General features: G+C 43.2%; 1 protein-coding gene across 1 annotated transcript; it reads right to left on the bottom strand.

The window, feature by feature from the left end:
- Positions 1-5,123: 5,123 nt before the first annotated feature.
- Positions 5,124-8,624, bottom strand: LOC123997641 (sphingosine 1-phosphate receptor 3-like). Its single transcript, XM_046302080.1, is given in 3 exon segments — positions 5,124-6,575; positions 6,578-7,780; positions 8,323-8,624. Coding segments are annotated over 2 exon segments (1,158 nt in total). The 5' UTR covers positions 7,665-7,780; positions 8,323-8,624; the 3' UTR covers positions 5,124-6,504.
- Positions 8,625-20,953: the final 12,329 nt, after the last annotated feature.

Raw genomic sequence — 20,953 nt, 5'->3', positions numbered from 1 at the left:
TTTTTTTACACCTTTATTTAATCTTTATTTAACTAGGCAAGTCAGTTAAGAACACATTCTTATTTTCAATTACGGCCTAGGAACGGTGGGTTAACTGCCTTGTTCAGGGGCAGAAACTGCCTTGTTCAGATTTTCACCTTGTCGGCTCAGGGGATCCAATCTTGCAACCTTACAGTTAACTAGTCCAACGCAATAACGACCTGCCTCTCTTTCGTTGCACTCCACAAGGAGACTGCCTGTTACGCAAATGCAATAAGCCAAGGTAAGTTGCTAGCTAGCATTAAATGTATCTTATAAAAACAATCAATCATAATCACTAGTTAACTCCACTTGGTTGATGATATTACTAGATATTATCTAGCGTGTCCTGTGTTGCATATAATCTGACTGAGCATACAAGCATACAAGTATCTAAGTATCTGACTGAGTGATAGGCAGAAGCAGGCGCGTAAACATTCATTCAAACAGCACTTTCGTGCGTTTTGCCAGCAGCTCTTCGTTGTGCGTCAATCATTGCTCTGTTTATGACTTCAAACCTGTCAACTCCCGAGATGAGGCTGGTGTAACCGAAGTGAAATGGCTGGCTAGTTAGCGCGGGCTAATAGCTTTTCAAACTTCACTCGCTCTGAGCCTTGGGGTGGTTGTTCCCCTTGCTCTGCATGGGTAATGCTGCTTCGATGTGGTGGCTGTTGTCGTTGTGTTGCTGGTTCGAGCCCAGGGAGGAGCGAGGGGAGGGACAGAAGCTATACATCCAATAGTCAAAGGTTAATGAACTACAAATGGTATAGAGGGAAATAGTCCTTTAATAACTATAACCTAACACTTCTTACCTGGGAATATTGAAGACTCATGTTAAAAGGAACCACCAGCTTTCATATGTTCTCATGTTCTGAGTAAGGAACTGAAACGTTAGCTTTCTTACATAGCACATATTGAACTTTTACTTTCTTCTCCAACATTTTTGTTTAAAAATTTTTTTTTTAAATGGAACATGTTTCATTATCTACTTGAGGCTAAATTGATTTTATTGATGTATTATATTAAGTTAAATTAAGTGTTAATTCAGTATTGTTGTAATTGTCATTATTACAAAAAAAAGATTAATCGGTATCGGCTTTTTGGGACCTCCAATAATCGGTATCGGCTTTGAAAAATCCTAATCGGTCGACCTCTAGTTTGAATATTACAACATTTAATGGTATTAAGCAAATCATTTATTCTAATTGTGATATCCTCTTTCTTAAAATGTTTCATATTGATGACCAATTCATTCCTGTCTGACATCACTATGAAGAGACAGAGGAGCAAACATACCTTTGCTACCAATTTTAGTAGATTGACTGTTAGATATTTTACTGTGTGTTACTGTTATGTTGTGTCCTGCATGCTCATATTATGCCAATCGTTATTTATTTTAATTTTATACTTACAGTAAGTGTCATGAAAAGCCATAAAAAATCACGAGGTTGATGTGTTGCGGGCCCTCTGGAAAGTCCTGAAATATGCCCCTGAGCCGTGTTGGAGAAGGACGCAAAGTATGTATATGAGCAAGTTACTCTTTTTTTAAAAACATCCTTAAGCTATAACTGCCACAAAATTCTTCAACTAGTACCATGGAAATACTTTTAGCCAGCTGAGTCCACAAAGTCTCCACAAAAACATTGGGCCTTTATATACTCCCAGTATCTCTATGCTGACATTTATAAAACAATTACTGTATGCCATTGCTTGATCTATTTTAAAATGTAACAATATGTTGGTGACAATGGAAACAATACAAATGTAAATGTAAAATGTTTTCAATATACAACTTTATCCTCTGCAATACCTTTTAAAGGTGCCATCTAGAACCTAAAAGGTTTATTCGGATGTGCCCATCGGAGAACCGTAGAACCCTTTGAGGAACCCTGTTTAGTTCCTGGTAGAACCCTTTTGGTTTCAGGTAGAACTATTTTGAGTTTTATATAGGACAATTTCCACAGAGGGTTCGACATGGAAAGAAAAGGGTTCTACGTGGAACCAAAAGGCTTCCCCCTGTGTATGCATGTTCTAAGTATCAGAGTAAGAACTCGATGAACACTATGAAAGCTTAAACCAAGTTTATTCATCCCAAAGGATCGAACAGCTGAACAGACAAAAACATATTCACACTAAATGGCATATATTATTATTATTATTATTACAAGCACTGACATTTAACCCTTTCTCCTGCTGAGTCTCCTCCTACACATCTGAGCAGCCAATGCATCTCTGTTGCTAGACAGAACCTTAGTGATATCTGTTCTTCCTCAGTTCATCTGACCTGACCTCTGACCCAAAGTGCTCACTACTCCCCAACTCACAGCTGTCATGGTGGCTAGTACCAGACTGTCTCTTCTCCTCCCAGAGGATCCCTCCCATACAGTAGGATCCCTGATGGCTAATAATAACATATTCTGACATAATGTAAAAGTTATACATTCCCCTTTCTCCCTCAGTGACATGAATAAGTATGTTTCATATTCTCAGAACCCAACACCTGGAACCAAAAAGAGTTCATCTATGGGGATGCTGAAGAACCCTTTTGGAACCCTTTTTTCTAAGAGTGTTGGTAATAAGATGTCGTCATGTGGTCATTACCAGGTTATGATGAGGTCTTAACTATGACAAGTAGGCTACATAATGTACTCATAATATAGTGGTCACAATAATGACCGACTTGTCGTATGGTGCTGAGAAAAATTATGTAATATTCTGGTCAGTAAAAATATATTTTAAAAAAAACCTTGTCCTTTCTCAACCATACTTCATTCTGACATCTTTTCAACCAGCTTTTGCCCACTAGGTAGAACCTATGCAAACTGCTTTACTAGCACAAAGACTATCTTTGAATAGCAGAAGGACATTGATACGGACAGTCAGTTCTTCCGCCTTACAAAATGGCTACACAAAGGCTTGTCAGAGAGGAAAGTACATTCGCCAAGTATAAAATCTATTTATGTTTTTGTTTTGATAGGCTTATGATCCCAATGTCTCAAACACCGGATGAATTCTCAAGTTGAAACGTTTGTGGTTTGTGAATTTTGACTGAAAATGTATTTTGACTGAACAGAAATGGATGACCTAAATGTATCTGGACCTTCTCTGCCACATTGAAAACATACTTGTTTATTTATATCAAATAACAAGCATTGGTTGGAAATTGTGATTTTGATTAACCAAAATTATCTAGCTCACTGGCTGAGCTAAATACAGTATTTCATGAGACCCTAACTGCCAGCTGTTTGCCAACTGTGCTAGAAAATTGCAAACCCTGCTGAAAAAGAACATTACTCCAATTTTAATAATTATAGTGGCTCTAGTGTCTTATATGCAATGGGTGCATGGCCCACAAACACTATGCACATGTTTATATAGATTGGTGTGTATTAATCTAGTAGCATCCAGATATCTACCAAAATAAGCCATTTTTCATGATGTCAAAAAGACGTCTGGTTGTGATCTGGTTATATTTCAACCAATAAACGATGTCTAACAGTAAATGTCTAACCTACAAAATCATGACAAGCTACCAAAGCTTATAGTTTTTATTCAATTGTTATTTAGACACCACACAAGATGTAAAGGTAATTGTAATACAACTCTCTAGTGGTTAGTGGAAGCGTGAGTGACTTGTATCTATGTTGCTGAGAGGTACGTAGAATGTATGCACACATGACTGTAAGTCGCTTTGGATAAAAGCGTCTGCTAAATGGCATATATTATTATTATTATATTATAGGTACCAGAACCAACATTGAAACATGTTCTTTACTCTGACAGCAAACTTCAAATCATTACAAAATCAGTATTTGACTCACTGTACCATTTAAGGCGTAAACACAATGGATTAGTACACAGTTCATCATACCAGGAAGGCCTAGTCTTCATTGAAAATAAATATACTGAACTGTCCTAGAAAGAGAAAGGCAGGTGAATTGGAAAATATATATATACACTGTATGTGCAATACACAGTGATCCTACTTTCATTTGCAAACTACCCATCCTCTATTGCACACATACGAACAGTTTATTACAATTAATCCACTTTTCCCACACTATAGATAGTTGATAAAGCTATATTATGCTCTATTACATGTCTTGTGGGAACATTTTTCATTGTGTTCCGTAGTTATGAAATATTAAGTACATTAATATACAAGGCATGCCCAAAGGTTCAATGTGAGTCATTTGAATGTCTTTGCAAAATAGTGGCTTTAGATGAGCTATGGTAAAGGTAGATCCTTAGCATCCCTTCGCTTTGCAGTCTTATTAATGAAGCATTCGCGCTTGGTTCATAGAACCGGGGTTATATCAGTAACCTCCAGTAGCCGCTGGATGCGGTTGTAATAAACAGAGCGGTGTCTGTTTTCTTCCTATAAAATATGAAAGATAAGACTCACAGGAATACAAAGGTACGTACTGTACTGTTTCCCTGTACTATACCCATAAGCAGTTAGAACCGAGTGGACAAGGCCAGGCACTAAATTAGATTGGGGGAGAAAAGAACATCCTCAACAATGATGTTATTTTCTACACAGATCATACATCATCAACATTATTGCCTGATGATCTTCTGAACTTTCCAATACCTTTCTGATTTATTCCAGTCACTTCAAACCACGGGTTAGGAACCAAAATTATTTTCCAATCATTTAGTTCTGACCCGAAGCTGATTTTATTTCCCCCGTTCTGTTCCAATGTTTCGACCAGAAAAATAAAGTTCTGGACAGTTTCAAACCCCAAAAAGTACCAGTTTATGTAGTTCCTTTCGGTTCTTTTTTAAACCTCTGAAATATACACTACACGGCCAAAAGTATGTGAACACCTGCTCGCCAAACATCTCATTCCAAAATCATTTGCATTAATATGGAGTTGCTCCCCCCTTTGCTACTATAACAGCCTCTACTCTTTTGGGAAGGCTTTCCACTAGATGTTGGGACATTGTTACGGGACTTGCTTCCATACAGCCGCAAGGGCATTGTCATACTGAAACAGGAAAGGGCCTTCCCCAAACTGTTGCCACAAAGTTGGAAGCACAGAATCATCTAGAATGTCATTGTATGGTGTAGCGTTAAGATTTCCCTTCACTAGATCCAAGGAGCCAAGCCAAAACCATGAAAAACAGCCCCAGACCATTATTCCATTATTCCTCCACCAATCTTTACAGTTGGCACTAGCGTTATCCTTGCATCTGCCAAACCCAGATTTGACAAACTGACTTGTTGTAAAGATGGAATCTTATGACGTTGCCATATTGAAAGTCACTTAGCTCTTCAGTATGGGCCATTCTACTGAAAATGTCTGTCTACAGAGATTGCTTAGCTGTGTGCTCGATTTTCTACACTGGTCAGCAAGGGTGTAGCCGAAATAGCCAAATCCAACAATTTGAAGGGATGTCCACATATTTTGTAGTGTATATATATTTGACATTTAGCTCGACATTAAATTACTTCAACAAATCAGTGAAAATAAAGCAGCTTGCTGTGGAACGCGTAAGCAATTTTAGCTGTATAGGAAAGTTGTTAAGAGCACATTTTAACAGCATGGTTTAATCTCAATGAAAGACAAACACACACAGTGTAGGACACAAGATGCAACATCAATTTTGAGGGTGACAGAGAATGGAGGAAGCTTCCTTTGAAGCACTGGGCATCTTGTTATGACATGCATTATCTGAATTAGGCCCCCAGAAGTATACCTATACGGAGGAGCGGGTTCTATGGAGGAACTTCAAATGTCTTTCAACTTCCGAGTTGGTTTATTAACGTTGGAGCATTGCAAGCATTAGCTAGCTAGCTTGTGTGTGCAGAGCAGCACAATAATTAAAAACACATCTTACCTTTTTGTAGTTAATAAATGTCCATTGTGAAATGTGATAACTATAGTATCCTTAACTAACATTTTAAAAAGTCAATCCATTCTTCTCCAATAAACATATCTCTCTAATATCTGAATGACTCTTGTAACATCGTCAGTGGGCTACAGTAACCTATGCTACAAAGGGGAGGGGCAGATAGCCTACACCAAGTGTTACAGCCGGCAGGCAGAAGCTGGAATACATTTCTGAGTGACAGAGCCACTTCAGGCACTTCAGATTGAAATACTGTCAGGCTGATTTGTAATAGAGTGTCATAGACCCAATAAAAAAGTTTAAAAAGGGGTCAGGGGCCAAAAAAACGTGGGAACCCCTGCTTTACAGCAAGTTCATCAGTACAAACCTCATCTGAGTGTCTACCCAAGGTCTCTTCAGTCAATACTTTCACCAATGCATACTGAAATAGCCCCAGTGTCCATGCCTGTACCATGCCCACTCACAGCATTGCCAGTTACCCATGCAGTGTGAATCTAGCCTGGTCCAAGATCTGCATGTGCTTTAGCCAACTATGACAGACATCGCATGATAACGATAGTCAGAGGAGTTGGCTAGACTACTAGAGCACATACAGATCTAGGACCAGTCTACAGTGAATTAGCTGTCAAGTCAGAATTTGCTGAGGGACGGCAGTGCACCAGCCTTGACCAGCACCGCTGACACCAGGTCGGCCGGCCCTGGTTATTAGAGTTCAGGGGCGTGGTCATCTTCCCCCGGGTCAGAGACTTGGCAGCCCCCGTTATCCTACTCCCTCCTCCACCCACACTGGACCTGCTGTTCTCGGCCGTGGGGATGACTGTCCCCAGGTGGGGGTTGCCTGCCATGGAGGCTGTGGCCTCCAGGTGAGGCTGACAGCAGCACAGCAGCCTGAAGAAGGCTGCTCTCATCTCCATGCTGGACAATGTGTAGATGAGGGGGTTGACGGCTGAATTGAGCACAGCCAAGGCGATGAACCAGTCTACATGGTAGAGCACTGGACAGCGCTCAGGGCTGCAGCCCACATCCAGCAGCAGCAGCAGGAACAGTGGGGCCCAGCACATCACAAACACCCCCAGAACTATTACCACCGTCCTCAGCAGGGCCAGTGAGTGCTCCGAGGGCCTGCTGCTCACCCTCCGCCCGCTGGACGTCACCAGGCGGTAGATGCGGATGTAGAGGATGATGATGGCCACCAGCAGGGCGCTGAAGACGCTGATGCAGAAGGCCACGTAGCTCTTGTCATAGAGGGGCAGCACGGTGGAGCAGGAGGCCAGGTGTTCCAGGCAGTTCCAGCCAAGGGAGGGCAGGGCGCTGAGCAGCACCGACACGGCCCAGCATGCCCCCAGCAGGCCCAGTAACCTCCCCCGTCCTGCTGCCTCGCACGGACGCAGCCGCACCATGGTCATGTGTCTCTCGATGCCAATGGCCAGCAGGCTGAAGGTGGAGGCGCTGAGGGCCACGAACATACTGCCCTCTCTTGCCAGCCACTGGACCGGTGTTAGAAAAAAGGTCTTGCCGCCAGAGGTGAAAATGTTGACCACATAGGCCACCCCGGCTAGCATGTCAGATAGGGCCAGGTTACCGATGAGGAAGTACATGCGGCTGTGGAAGCGTTTGTTCCTCCATAACGCCAGCAGCACTGTAACGTTCTCCAGCACGATTAGAATACAGATGAGGAGGAGGACAGCAGTCTTACAGACCCCACTGCTCCTCGGCCGACCCCACTTCCCAGAGTGGTTGTAGTGGGCCACGATCACAGGGTTCATCCCCTCCTCAAACACATTCTCCATCCTGCCTGGCCCTGGCCTTCCCCCTTCACCCAGCAGAGGGCGCCACAACACAGCAGACTGCAGACAGAGGATCTACTGACATCTGGCACTGTTGTTATCACACTCTTTATTGGAAGCTGTTGGATAAAATGTGTTAAAATGAGTATTGCTAATTAAGTAAGAACTTTATTCTGATTGAAATATTAAATATGTTGATTAAACTCATGGGAAGATAGTCAAATAATTATAATAATACACGGATACAATAATTTTGTGTCACACCTCAGTTAGTTTGAAAACTTTTAAGAGCCTAAAATGTATATTCTATGGTAATGTTTAAATTAATAATGATAAAATCATAAATTCCATTTAAGATTAGTTTTTTATGTAATAATATTTATATTTGTATTCAAATAAGTTATTTAAGAACATGTCGATACATACTATTCTCGATATTTGATAGAATGTGTTTCTCCCAGTCTTCCCATTTTAATAGACGATGTCATGGATGGTAATTTACATGTTCCATAATTACTTCGAGGCACTTTTAAATCCTTATTGTAACGTTTGAAACATTTAAGTTCACTGTGCCACACATATCACTAGAATGAAACAGAATTTTCATCATTGTTATTAAAAGGTGAATTTAGTTCAAATGATAAAGATCAATCAATCTTACCTGTCAGACAGTTTACAACTCCATCGCAGATCACTTGTAGCATATGGATATTTTATGTAGCTTTTTGACAGATATGGTCATTAAAAAAGTGGTGCTTCAATAACCAAATATTCATTGCGTCGTGGCATCGATTCCATATTTTATTCCGGACAATCTAAATAAAGCTTATTGTAGACTAATTCCCGCTAGAGTTTCATTCCGATAAAGCCCACAACTCCATACGTCAAACTTTTTAGTGGTACTTCTGTGACTTCTCTGAAACGTTCAACTAATTTCTCCCCAACCTGGAATAGGGCGGGTTCATCCCGTATTCCCAAACCCATTCTCAAACAATTAGTAAGAGAGTCATGAGCGGCCAAATGTCGAACGGGATGCTGAAGTTTGACTAGCTAAATAGAGCACGGTATCACTTACTGTAGAGTGGAGAGATTTGATTATTAATTACTTTTAGACTCCAGTAGTCTCTGTGTGTAGTTTTCTATGTCAGACGTCATTTCAACGTCTAGTTTTAATTTACATTTGGTTGCGTTGTAAACGAACGTGAATTCAAAGTGAATTTCACCATGTAATTGGATTTAGGTTAAAGGTTGGGTGAAAAAAAATATTAAATGACCTTATGTTGATGACTTTTTGCAAATCCAATTAGTTTTCCATGTTGATTCAACGTCATCACAGATTTTTTGGGTTGAAATTAAGTCGTTTGTTTTTGCACTTTTTTTGGTTCCAAAAAAATTGATCATCAATCTACACACAATACCCTAGAATGTTTTTTAGGAATAGCTTATTTACATAAGCTAAGTATTCAGACCCTTTGCTATGAGACTCGAAATTGAGCTCAGGTGCATCCTGTTTCCATTGATCATCCTTGAGATGTTTCTACAACTTGATTGGATTCCACCTGTGGTAAATTCAATTGATTGGTATGATTTGGAAAGGAAAACAACTGTCTATATAAGGCCCCACTGTTGACAGTGCATGTCAGAGCAAAAACCAAGCCATGAGGTTGAAGGAATTGTCCGTGGACCTCCAAGACAGGATTGTGGCGAGGCACAGATCTGGGGAAGGGTACCAAAAAATGCCTGTAGCATTGAAGGTCCACAAGAACACAGTGGACTACATCATTCTTAAATGGAAGAAGTTTGAAACCCCCAAGACTCTTCCTAGAGCTGGCCTCCTGGCCAAACCGAGCAACCTGGGCAGAAGGGCCTTGGTCAGGGAGGTGACCAAGATGCCGATGGTCACTCTAACAGAGCTCCAGAGTTCCTCTGTGGAGAGGGGAGAACCTTCCAGAAGGACAATCATCTCTGCAGCACTCCACCAATCAGGCCTTTATGGTAGAGTGGCCAGACAGAAGCCACATGACAACCAGCTTGGAGATTTCCAAAAGGCACCTGAAGACTCTCAGACCATGAGACGCAAGATTCTCTATTCAGATTAAACTAAGATTGAGTTTATTGGCCTGAATGCCAAGTGTCATGTCTGGAGGAAACATGGCACTATCCCTACGGTGAGCATGGTGGTGGCAGCATCATGCTGTGGGATGTTTTTCAGAGGCAGGGAATGGGAGACTAGTCAGGATCGAGGGAAAGATGAACGGAGCAAAGTACAGAGCGCTCAGGACTTCAGACTAGGTCGAAGGTTCACCTTCCAACAGGACAATGACCCTAAGCACACAGCCAAGACAATGCAGTGGCTTAGGGACAAGTCTCTGAATGTCCTTGAGTGGCACAGCCAGAGCCTGGACTTGAACTCAATCAAACATCTCTGGAGAGACCTGAAGATAGCTGTACAGCGACACTCCCCATCCAACCTGAAAGAGCTTGAGAAGATCTGCAGAGAAGAACGGGAGAAGCTCCCAAATACAGGTGTGCTAAGCTTGTAGCGTCATACCCAATAAGACTTGAGGCTGTAATCGCTGCCGTTTCAACAAAGTACTGAGTAAAGGGTCTGAATTACTTATATAAATGTGGTATTTCCTTTTATGTATTTATTTATCCAGTTTTTGCTTTGTCATCATGGGGTATTGTGTGTAGAATGATGAGGGAAAAAACTATTTAAGCCATTTTAGAATAAGGCTGTAACTTTACAAAATGTGGAAAAAGTCAGTGTCTGAATAATTTCCGAAATGCACTGTATTTGTTGCTATTCAAATTATTTCCTCTCTCTGTCTCTACTTTTTGCAACAGGTATTTGCACCTTGTGAGTCATTCCTCAAATCAAATGTACGCCCATACCACAACCATCGAATCCACTTTGAAATGGCTCACATACACACATTGCCAAACAAAGGGAGAAAAAAGATTAGCTCAGATGAAACTAACGCAAGGCGATATAAAACCAACAAAATAATGTTCATGCTCGGATGGTTTGTTTATTTGCCTTCTGAGATATTCTCCCAGCTGACAGGTCAAGAAACAACAGTTTATAAACCTTCATATCCATGCTTTGATCAGACATAGTTGTTCATGTTCAGAATGAAGAATTCCTTTTTCTCTTGGCCCTTCCTGTGTGTGGGATAGATTACCCCTCTCCCACTGCCCTGCCTGTCCACAGCAGATGAGGTGACACGGTCACACACATTCTCTCACACAGGATCATATGGTCACTCACACTCTCTAAATTACAGGATGTGAAGGTTCTCCCTGGCCTAACACATTGTGACATGAACTGGCTGGCTTGAACAGAATGACCAAAACAGGAGGGACAGGGGACACAGAAAAACTACAGCTGAACATTTTGGAACTTGAGGCAGACATTCTGAGTGCTGTGTCTGACCCTGTCACCTCAGCCCCACCCCCGTCCCCCTCGTCCCCATCCCCCTCTCCACTTCGCAGTGGGCTCTCTCCCATATTGTGTTGATAGTCGGGGCAGCACATTCCTAGTATAGTATTCCCCAGGGAAAAGTGGCCCAATCTATTATTACGACCGTTAGATGGTACACTGGCAGGAAAATGCTAAGTGGAGAATTAGGTTGCCATTGCATGCCATTTTCTCAGTGGCTTGCTACATTTCTCAAAATACAATTTTATTGTCACATGCTTTGTAAACAACAGGTGTAGACGACTAACAGTGAAATGCTTACTTACAGGCACTTCCAAACAATGCAGAGAGAAAAAAAGAAATAATAGAAAAATAATAACAAGGAATATAATGAGTAATGATAACTATAAGAGAGTCATGAGCGGCCAAATGCTATATCCACAGAGTACCAGTACCTAGTCGAGGTAATCCGAGGGATAAAGTGACTAGGCGACAGGATAGATAAAACAGTAGCAGCAGCTTTTTTGATGAGTCAAAACAGTTCAAAAAGGATCCATGCAAATAGTTCATCAATAGCTACCAGGACTAACTATTTAGCAGTCTTATGGCTTGGGGGGTAGAAGCTGTTCAGCGTCCTGTTGGTTCCAGACTAGCTGCATCGTTACCGCATGCCATGCCGTCTATGACTTGGGTGTCTGGAGTCTTTGACAACTTGTAGGGCCTTCCTCTGACACTGCCTGGTATAGATGTCCTGGATGGCAGTGAGCTCGGCCCCAGTGATGTACTGTGCCCTACACACTACCATCTGTAGCGCCTTGCAGTCGGATGCCAAGCAATGGTGCACCTGTCGATGGTGCAGCTGTACAGTATTCACCTTTGGAAAACAACACTGCCTCCCAAAAACAAATCCAAGACTCGATAGAGAGACTCTCTCAGTAAAGACTCTCTAAACGATCAAAACGGTATCATTTGTCATCTAGTCATCTCATCATTCATTACACACAGCAATGGCACAACAGATATGTATTGTAACCATCCATAGAGATGATGCATTATCAGTTTGTCAAAGAGGAATTGGTAGAAATGAATTCTTGTTCTCCGAATTACAGAAATCTCTCAAAAGCAGTAATCATTTTCTACTATTTATCATTGCAAAAGTGTTCCTGATCGATAGAAGGTTGCATAATTAATGTCATAAACGTTTACTATAAGGCCTAGGGTAAACATTAATCAAATGAAGTCCATCAAAAGTACTCAGGTCCAAGAAGGTAGTTATTACAACACAAACTGTGACATACGCACAGTAGTTAGACCTACAATACGTTGTGAGGCTATACTTGGCTAACAAACCACTCCAAAAAATTATCGGGCCTCTGCAACAGGTCAAGAGCAGTTTGAACAGAGAGGCTGAGAATGGAGGTAGAGATAGAGACTGAGCAAGGGGAATTGAGGAGGAGAGGACGGATGGGACTGAGCGCAGACAACTGAATAGGAGGAGAGGGGGATGGAGAGAAGAGAGGATAGAGACTGCGAGCATGTGTTTGAGGCTGTGAGAGCAAAGGATTGGGTAAGAGAGGTTAGAGGGGTGGAGGGGACTGTGAGATTTGGCTGTGTCAGTGAGTGTGAAGTGTTACAGGCAGTCTGGCCCTCTCACATGTCAGCCCAGGCCCTGCAGATTAATGAATGGCACCCAGCACTGTTGACTTTACCCTGACCGACAAGATGTGCAGACACTCTGACAGCTAATTTATAACCATATTAAAACACACAACATCTTGTTGTTGCAAGCATAGTGATTTCCTGGATATATAGTATGGCGCCGTGGGGAGAGGAAATACAGCTATGGGTCAAGAGAGAACATTTAGAGTTTTCAAGAGTCTAGGTTTACAATCGTGTGCTTGTGTGTGTGTGTGTGTACGTTTATGCTTTTGTTGTGTACGTGTGTGGCACTGTGAGTTAAGGCTGTCTGACGCACAGTTTGGCAGTGAGTTAGCTTGTTTGGAATTTAAAGTTTAGTGGGAACTGGGGGGGTGGTTCTATGGTGGAAAGGGAGGCCCTCTTGTGCCTTCACCTTTCTGCCCCAGACCCCCTCCCCCCAAACTACCCTCTCTCCTTTCCTCCTCCGCTCCTCACTGAAACAGTTACACAAGAATGAAACATGCTTCTCAACCAACCCTCACGTTCTCAATGTTTACCCTTTGAGTTTGGATTTCATCAGACTTGTACAGGATATCCTGGAACTCTGACAAACACAACATTAGCACAACAGATAGGATTTTATCAGATAAGTATTATTTTAGATCACTGTGAGGCCATCACATTTCAGTCAGTCTGATATCCCTCTATAGGTGGTCTTGATTAGAGCTCTGAGAGCTGATAGTCTATCTGGACCTTTATACCTAACTGTTATCTGGACAGTATGTGGCCCCTACAGGGTCCAGATGGCAGACAGTCTGAGGAGCAGCCCTGCTTCACTCCTGAGATAGCTATTTATATTGGTTGGTTGAAAATAGTGACATCAAAGGTACATAATGGAGAGGTATGTGTACGTGACTGCAGGTTGAAGTTTCCTGTAGGCACTTAGCAGTAGGCAGTGGCACAAATCTAGGATCAGCTTACCATCCCTAGATTCTAACTGTAAGCCCGTATGCGCTTTTTTTGTATGGGTACAGAATGTCACTGAGATTTTCTTAGAGAAAGTGGGTTGTCGAGGTCACTTCCTGTTCCTGAAAAGAAGTAGTCAGTTAACAGGAAATCTGATGAGAGAAACAGATGACAAGATGGATGAAAGTTTACTCAACTGAGCTGTGTAGATTTCCATACCGAGCAAAACATTCAGACAGCAGATCAAAAGCACAATCAAGGTGAGCAAAGACATTGATTGGTTGATGATCTTACAGTGACAATGCCTTGTTCATGTGCTAGTCAGAACTTGGAAACTCTGACCTTTCCGACTGTCTAACTGGTTGTAGTTCTACATGTGCTGCGTTCAACCAGTTGGCAAGTCGAAAATCCCAGAGTTTCCTAGTTCCAACTAGCTCATAAACGTTGCACAATAGACGGAAGAATGAAGAAAAATAACTATTTTTAAAAGCAGAAGATAATGTACTGATGAGAGTTTACTATGTTGAGTTTAATGTGGTAAGAAACCAGTGGAAACTGAAGCTTTAACTTTAATGACCCAGCAGGGAGGTTTTAATAGCAAACCAAACATAATAAGAAAATGTCCTATTACTCAAAAATTGACATTAAAGTGCTTGTGAACATGGTGCCACAATACATCAAAATACGCTTTTTTATTATCACTGTCCCGTCTTTCACCCATCTTTATCTTCTTTCACATGTCATCTGTTGTCGGTTAGAACATACATTTTTTGTGGCCTTCATTTATTTTCCTTGTGATCATGGCCTTAAACACTAAATAAAGTTCTGGCCTTTGCCTTACCAAATAACTTAAAAATAACTTGGACCTCAGTCATGTAAACAAGCCAGCCCTTTGATTCTGCCCGATTCTCTCAGCACTGCTACGCTGATGCCTGGGAATGCTTGTATATCAAATCAAATCTTTATTTGTCACACTTGTCACATGCGCCGAATACAACAAGTGTAGACCTTACCGTTAATTGCTTACTTTACAAGCCCATAATCAACAGTGCATTTCAAGAAACAGTTAAGAAAATATTTACCAAAAGTGACACAATAAAGTAACAATAAGGAGGCTGTATACAGTGGGTACCGGTACGGATTCAGTGTGCGGGGGTACAGGTTAGTTGAAGTAATTTGTACATGTAGGCAGGGGGGATGTTCCTATGCATAGATAAGCAGTTCAGCAGTCTTATGGCTTGGGGGTAGAAGCTGTTTAGGAGCATTTTGGTCCTAGACTTGGCGCTCCGGGACCGCTTACCGTGCGGTAGCAGAGAAAACAGTCTATGACTGGAGTCTCTGACAATTTTGGGGGCTTTCCTCTGACACTGCCTAGTATATAGGTCCTGGGTGGCAGAAAGCTTGATGTACTGGGCTGTTCGCACTACCCTCTGTAGCGCCTTACAGTCAGATGCCGAGCAGTTGCCATACCAGACGGTGATGCAACCGGTCAGGATGCTCTTGATGGTGCAGCTGTAGAACCTTTTGAGGATCTGGGGACCCATGCCAAATATTTTCAGTGTCCCGAGTGGGAAAAGGTGTTGTCATGCCCTCTACATGATTGTCTTGTTGAGTTTGGACCATGATAGTTTGTTGGTGATGTGGACACCAAGGAACTTGAAACTCTTGACCCACTCCACCACAGCCCCGTCGATGTTAATGGAGCAAGGTCTTGTGCGTTATCACACAGTCATCCAGAACAGCTGGTGCTCTCGTGCATGCTTCAGTTGCTTGCCTCGAAGTGAGCATAAAATACATTTTGCTGGTCTGGTAGGCTCGTGTTACTGGGCAGCTTGCGTCTGGGTTTCCATTTGTATAAGCCAGACTCTTGCGTGTGTATGGTGTGCAGTATGTCTGCGGGTACTGTAACTCGGTTGACTCCAGTCTGTGGACAGAACTATAACCTAAATGTGACTTCAGTGAGTCAATTATGGACAGAAAAGTAGTTCAACTGCGTCTCTCGGGGAGGGGGGGGGTATTTTGGCTGTCTGTACAACATGTAGTCTGCTGCCGCATAGGCTGAGGTCAGAGCATGATAGTCCCATGAGGCTATGGAATGCTCTAATGTTCCAGTGTGTGTCTCTCCAGACTCCTCTTTTCCATAAGGAGGAGAACGGGACCAGAGGGCCCCTTCACCCTGGGCCTGACCAGCTGGGCCTCCTAGGGATTGCACGCGGAGCCTGAGAAAGGGCTTGCCCACCATCTAGACTCAAGCCCAATCTAGGCCAAGCCCAATTGCACTCCTTACTTATTACTGTGCAGTGGTTGGTTTCAGGGAATGCGTCGCAAACTCGTACAACTTCCTCACTGCACATCAATGCAGCTGCTTTGTTTGTTTGGTTTGGTAAAGCAATGCTGGTTGGGTTGGACAAGCAAGCAATGCTTTTGGGGAGTTGTTTGTTGAATGAGCCTTTGATTTGGTTTGAGTCTGTATTTAAAGAAGGAGTTGTGAGGGAGAGAGAGGTTAGGTGGTGTGGAGGGTGTCTATGCTTGGCTGTGTATATTTGTACATAGAGTGTGTGTGTTTGTGATTGCGGCAGGGGTCTCCCAGAACGTGACCCTGCTGTGTGTGACTGTGTGAATAGAGCGGACCCCTGGCCTCTGGCTGCTGAAGTTAGCTTCTCTGACTGGGAGTCACAGTGAGTGATTCACCAAACAAAGAGCTCTGGAGATCTGCAGAGGTAGCAGGCAGTGGCTCTGCTGATCCAGCAACACGAATAAGACAGACTGGGTATGGAGCAAGGTTGCCTAAACAGACTCCATGGATTTTCAGTCTTTACAAGCCAGAATGTTGAATAAAATGTTTACAATTCATTTACTGGTTGTCCGTGCTGTTGGTACTTTTGGAGTTAGGAGGTGGAGATCCACAGGAAAGTGTTGTTACCCAACATTCTTGCCGCGCCGGTAGGTTTTGCCACTTGTATTTTCAATCTCGACACATTGCACATAATGCACAATATGTAAACAATAGCCGAATGTAACCGATCATAGTTGACCGAAGCACACGTTTCCTCGCAATCAGCTGTAAGTGTTTGTCAATCGGTCTGGGGTTCGGTTAGGCTCAGCCATATTGTGCAAGTGTTTGTCACCTGCAAATTGCATCAGCATTGAACATTTAAAAAAAGGAAATACAAACCGATTGTCACATGTGCTCCCTCTCCGGTCTCTAGGTCACCAGGCTGCTCGTTATGGCGCACCCCTGGCACCATCGTTATGCGCATCAGTGCATTATGACACTCACCTGGACTCTATGACTTCCCTATATATGTCACTCCCTTTGGTTCCTTCCCCAGGTGTTATTATGTATGTTCCTATGTCATGTCTGTGCGTTGTTCGTGTTTCTTATTTTGTATCATGTTGTGTTTATTTATTAAAACACTCACTCCGTGAACTTGCTTCCCGACTCTCAGCGCACATCGTTAAACCGATATATAGACCAGTGTCCTGAAGGTCAGGTTGATAACACTTCCCTGTAGATATTTTGGATTAGATGACCTTTGACATGGGGACAAAACAGGCGGACAACAGGTAAAGTAAGTTGAAATGTTTGTTCAACATTTTGACTTGTAATGGGACTGTTCAGGAATGCTGAGCCTACATGTTAGAGACAAGTATTTCACTCTTGGATTCTAAAAGAGGCTAGGAGCAGGGCTCCCCAAAGCTCTCTGGCACCAGAAACAAGCCTCCAGAACACTAGGCTAAAAACACACTTCACATCTAATTACCCTGCACTACTCTGACATCTGATAGCCCCAAACTAAACCACACCGTCTACAGCAATGTGACCCAATTTAGGCAGGTGAGTGTAAGACTCATTTCCCTACTACACAGGAGAGACGTTTGATGGGGGGGGGGGGGGGGGGTTCACATCTTCCCTCTGCGGTTCCCATAAGATAAGAAATGTACACTTTTTCCCAGCAAGATATGTTGTTTTGAATTTTATTGGCTTGGGAATTCCAGAGATTTGTGAGAAAGGAACTGGCTGTGAGAAGTAAAATCAGCTTTAATGATCCATGTCGTAACCTATCAGTTTGGTTATCTATAAATAGATTTATGGTGATTGACACATGATTTAATTGCATTGGAGAGAATGTTTTAAGTGTTGTAATTGAAAACTTAACATATCCCAGACAGCAGTCTAATGATGTTAGCTACTGACTCAGCTGCCATTCTTCCAGACCCTAGCTGTCCTTTTGATGACAATCACAACATTGCCATCCTTCGTAACATATTAGATTTGATCAGGCAGTGTTGCTTGTGTTAAGAAACCAATAACTATCCTGATAATATTGTTGCACTAGCTAAGTCTAGGGGTCTTAGTCCTAGTTAACTGTTCGCTAACCTGATTTGATGTGTGCAAAAATGTGAGAAGTAAGCGTCTCAACCAGGTGTTGAGATAGCCAGGGTCAGATGTTCAACATATGAGACTGTATATGGAGCCAATTTCCTAAATGGTTTGAAAATACAACAACAGCCATTCTACAGTAACCTACAGCGATTCATAAAACCTTATTGTAAATGTCAAGGCTTGTAACTATACTGTGTAACCAGGCTGTGTTTTATATGACCCATTTCACTGGTTCCTTGCCTTCCTGTGGGCCCATGTAGGAGTTGATGGCATGGATAAAGGCCCCGGGGCATCTTGGTGGCACATGTACCTCCAGGTGTGCCTGTCTGCGGCCCGGTGTTGGCCCGGTGTGGCCCATCTGTGTTTATGAGAGTAGGGCAGCATGACAGGCAATGGTTATTGTTGAAATTACAGTGCCCTACAGCCAAGCATCTGTTGGTGTCTATAAATGTGGCCTGTGCACATGTGTCAGTACTCTGGGGGTACAGAGGGCATCATACCACAGTGCTTGATGAAAACGAGCTGCAGTGAGCACGGTGCTGCTCTGTTTATTCATGGGGGTGGACGGGGACAGGAGAGAGGAGGACTGCAGGCGGAATTTGGTGTGAAAATAAACGAGTCTGGCCGCAGACAGTGGAGGGAACAATGATGTTTCAGAGCTGGACCGGCCTGCTGGATGCCCTCTGTGTAAACACAGGCATTATCTTCATGAACTCATCCTTTCCTATTATACTGGACTAGAGCAGCTTTCACTGTTCCCTACATAACATTTCAGACTTAGCACCATACACAGCCACACCCGTGCTGTTGAGGAGAGCTAAGTGAACTGTCCCTACTGCCCTTCTCACAGTTGGAATAATACTTACAGTACATCATACTTGCACTATGCACAGCGGATGTGCTCATACTAACACAACACAAAATGATGAATAACTTAGTAATAATGTTTTGATGGTGTTGATATGGATTGTGAGTACTGGCATGGGAGATATGCATCATAAATCACTTTGAGGAATGGTCATATAGTATTTCTGAAATCTCAACTTGTCACACTAGAACACTCTCCAGTAGTATTTGCCCGCACACATCATAACTTGGGCCTTTTCTCATCAACCACACGGGTGATGTGGCCATCAGGAAAGACTTCATCATCACTGAATAGCCTCACATTAAATCAAATGTGTGTTTCTAAATGGGTCATTGAACCTAATAGTTTCCATATTGCATCAGGCCTAAAGAATTGTTTTCCATGGATGAGATCCAAAAGATGAAGAAGTGATGTGAGTGACCTGCTCTCAGTGGACTGTGTGTGTGTGTGTGTGTGTGTGTGTGTGTGTGTGTGTGTGTGTGTGTGTGTGTGTGTGTGTGTGTGTGTGTGTGTGTGTGTGTGTGTGTGTGTGTGTGTGTGTGTGTGTGTGTGTGTGTGTGTGTGTGTGTGTGTGTGTGTGTGTGTGTGTGTCTCAGTGGACTCAGTGGACTGTGTGTGTGTGTGTGTGTGTGTGTGTGTGTGTGTGTGTGTGTGTGTGTGTGTGTGTGTGTGTGTGTGTGTGTGTGTGTGTGTGTGTGTGTGTGTGTGTGTGTGTGTGTGTGTGTGTGTGTGTGTGAGCTGCTCTCAGTGGACTGTGTGTGTGTGTGTGTGTGTGTGTGTGTGTGTGTGTGTGTGTGTGTGTGTGTGTGTGTGTGTGTGTGTGTGTGTGTGTGTGTGTGTGTGTGTGTGTGTGTGTGTGTGTGTGTGTGTGCTGTCTCAGTGGTGTGTGTGTGTGAGCTGCTCTCAGTGGTGTGTGTGTGTGTGTGTGTGTGTGTGTGTGTGTGTGTGTGTGTGTGTGTGTGTGTGTGTGTGTGTGTGTGTGTGTGTGTGTGTGTGTGTGTGTGTGTGTGTGTGTGTGTGTGTGTGTGCTGCTCTCAGTGGACTGTGTGTGTGTGTGTGTGTGTGTGTGTGTGTGTGTGTGTGTGTGTGTGTGTGTGTGTGTGTGTGTGTGTGTGTGTGTGTGTGTGTGTGTGTGTGTGTGTGTGTGTGTGTGTGTGTGTGTGTGTGTGTGAGCTGCTCTCAGTGGACTGTGTGTGTGTGTGTGTGTGTGTGTGTGTGTGTGTGTGTGTGTGTGTGTGTGTGTGTGTGTGTGTGTGTGTGTGTGTGTGTGTGTGTGTGTGTGTGTGTGTGTGTGTGTGCTGCTCTCAGTGGACTGTGTGTGTGCTGCTCTCAGTGGTGTGTGTGTGTGTGTGTGTGTGTGTGTGTGTGTGTGTGTGTGTGTGTGTGTGTGTGTGTGTGTGTGTGTGTGTGTGTGTGTGTGTGTGTGTGTGTGTGTGTGTGTGTGTGTGTGTGTGTGTGTGCTGCTCTCAGTGGACTGTGTGTGTGTGTGTGTGTGTGTGTGTGTGTGTGTGTGTGTGTGTGTGTGTGTGTGTGTGTGTGTGTGTGTGTGTGTGTGTGTGTGTGTGTGTGAGTGTGTGTGGAGCTGTGTCAGTGACTGTGTGGACTGTGTGTGTGTGTGTGTGTGTGTGTGTGTGTGTGTGTGTGTGTGTGTGTGTGTGTGTGTGTGTGTGTGTGTGTGTGTGTGTGTGTGTGTGTGTGAGCTGCTCTCAGTGGACTGTGTGTGTGTGTGTGTGTGTGTGTGTGTGTGTGTGTGTGTGTGTGTGTGTGTGTGTGTGTGTGTGTGTGTGTGTGTGTGTGTGTGTGTGTGTGTGAGCTGCTCTCAGTGGACTGTGTGTGTGTGTGTGTGTGTGTGTGTGTGTGTGTGTGTGTGTGTGTGTGTGTGTGTGTGTGTGTGTGTGTGTGTGTGTGTGTGTGTGTGTGTGTGTGTGTGTGTGTGTGTGTGTGTGTGTGTGAGCTGCTCTCAGTGGACTGTGTGTGTGTGTGTGTGTGTGTGTGTGTGTGTGTGTGTGTGT

The sequence above is a fragment of the Oncorhynchus gorbuscha genome, linkage group LG15 (assembly GCF_021184085.1).
Source record: "Oncorhynchus gorbuscha isolate QuinsamMale2020 ecotype Even-year linkage group LG15, OgorEven_v1.0, whole genome shotgun sequence".
Lineage (NCBI taxonomy): Eukaryota > Metazoa > Chordata > Actinopteri > Salmoniformes > Salmonidae > Oncorhynchus > Oncorhynchus gorbuscha.
Note: the sequence above shows the minus strand (reverse complement) of the source record. Positions and strands in the feature narration are given on the sequence as shown.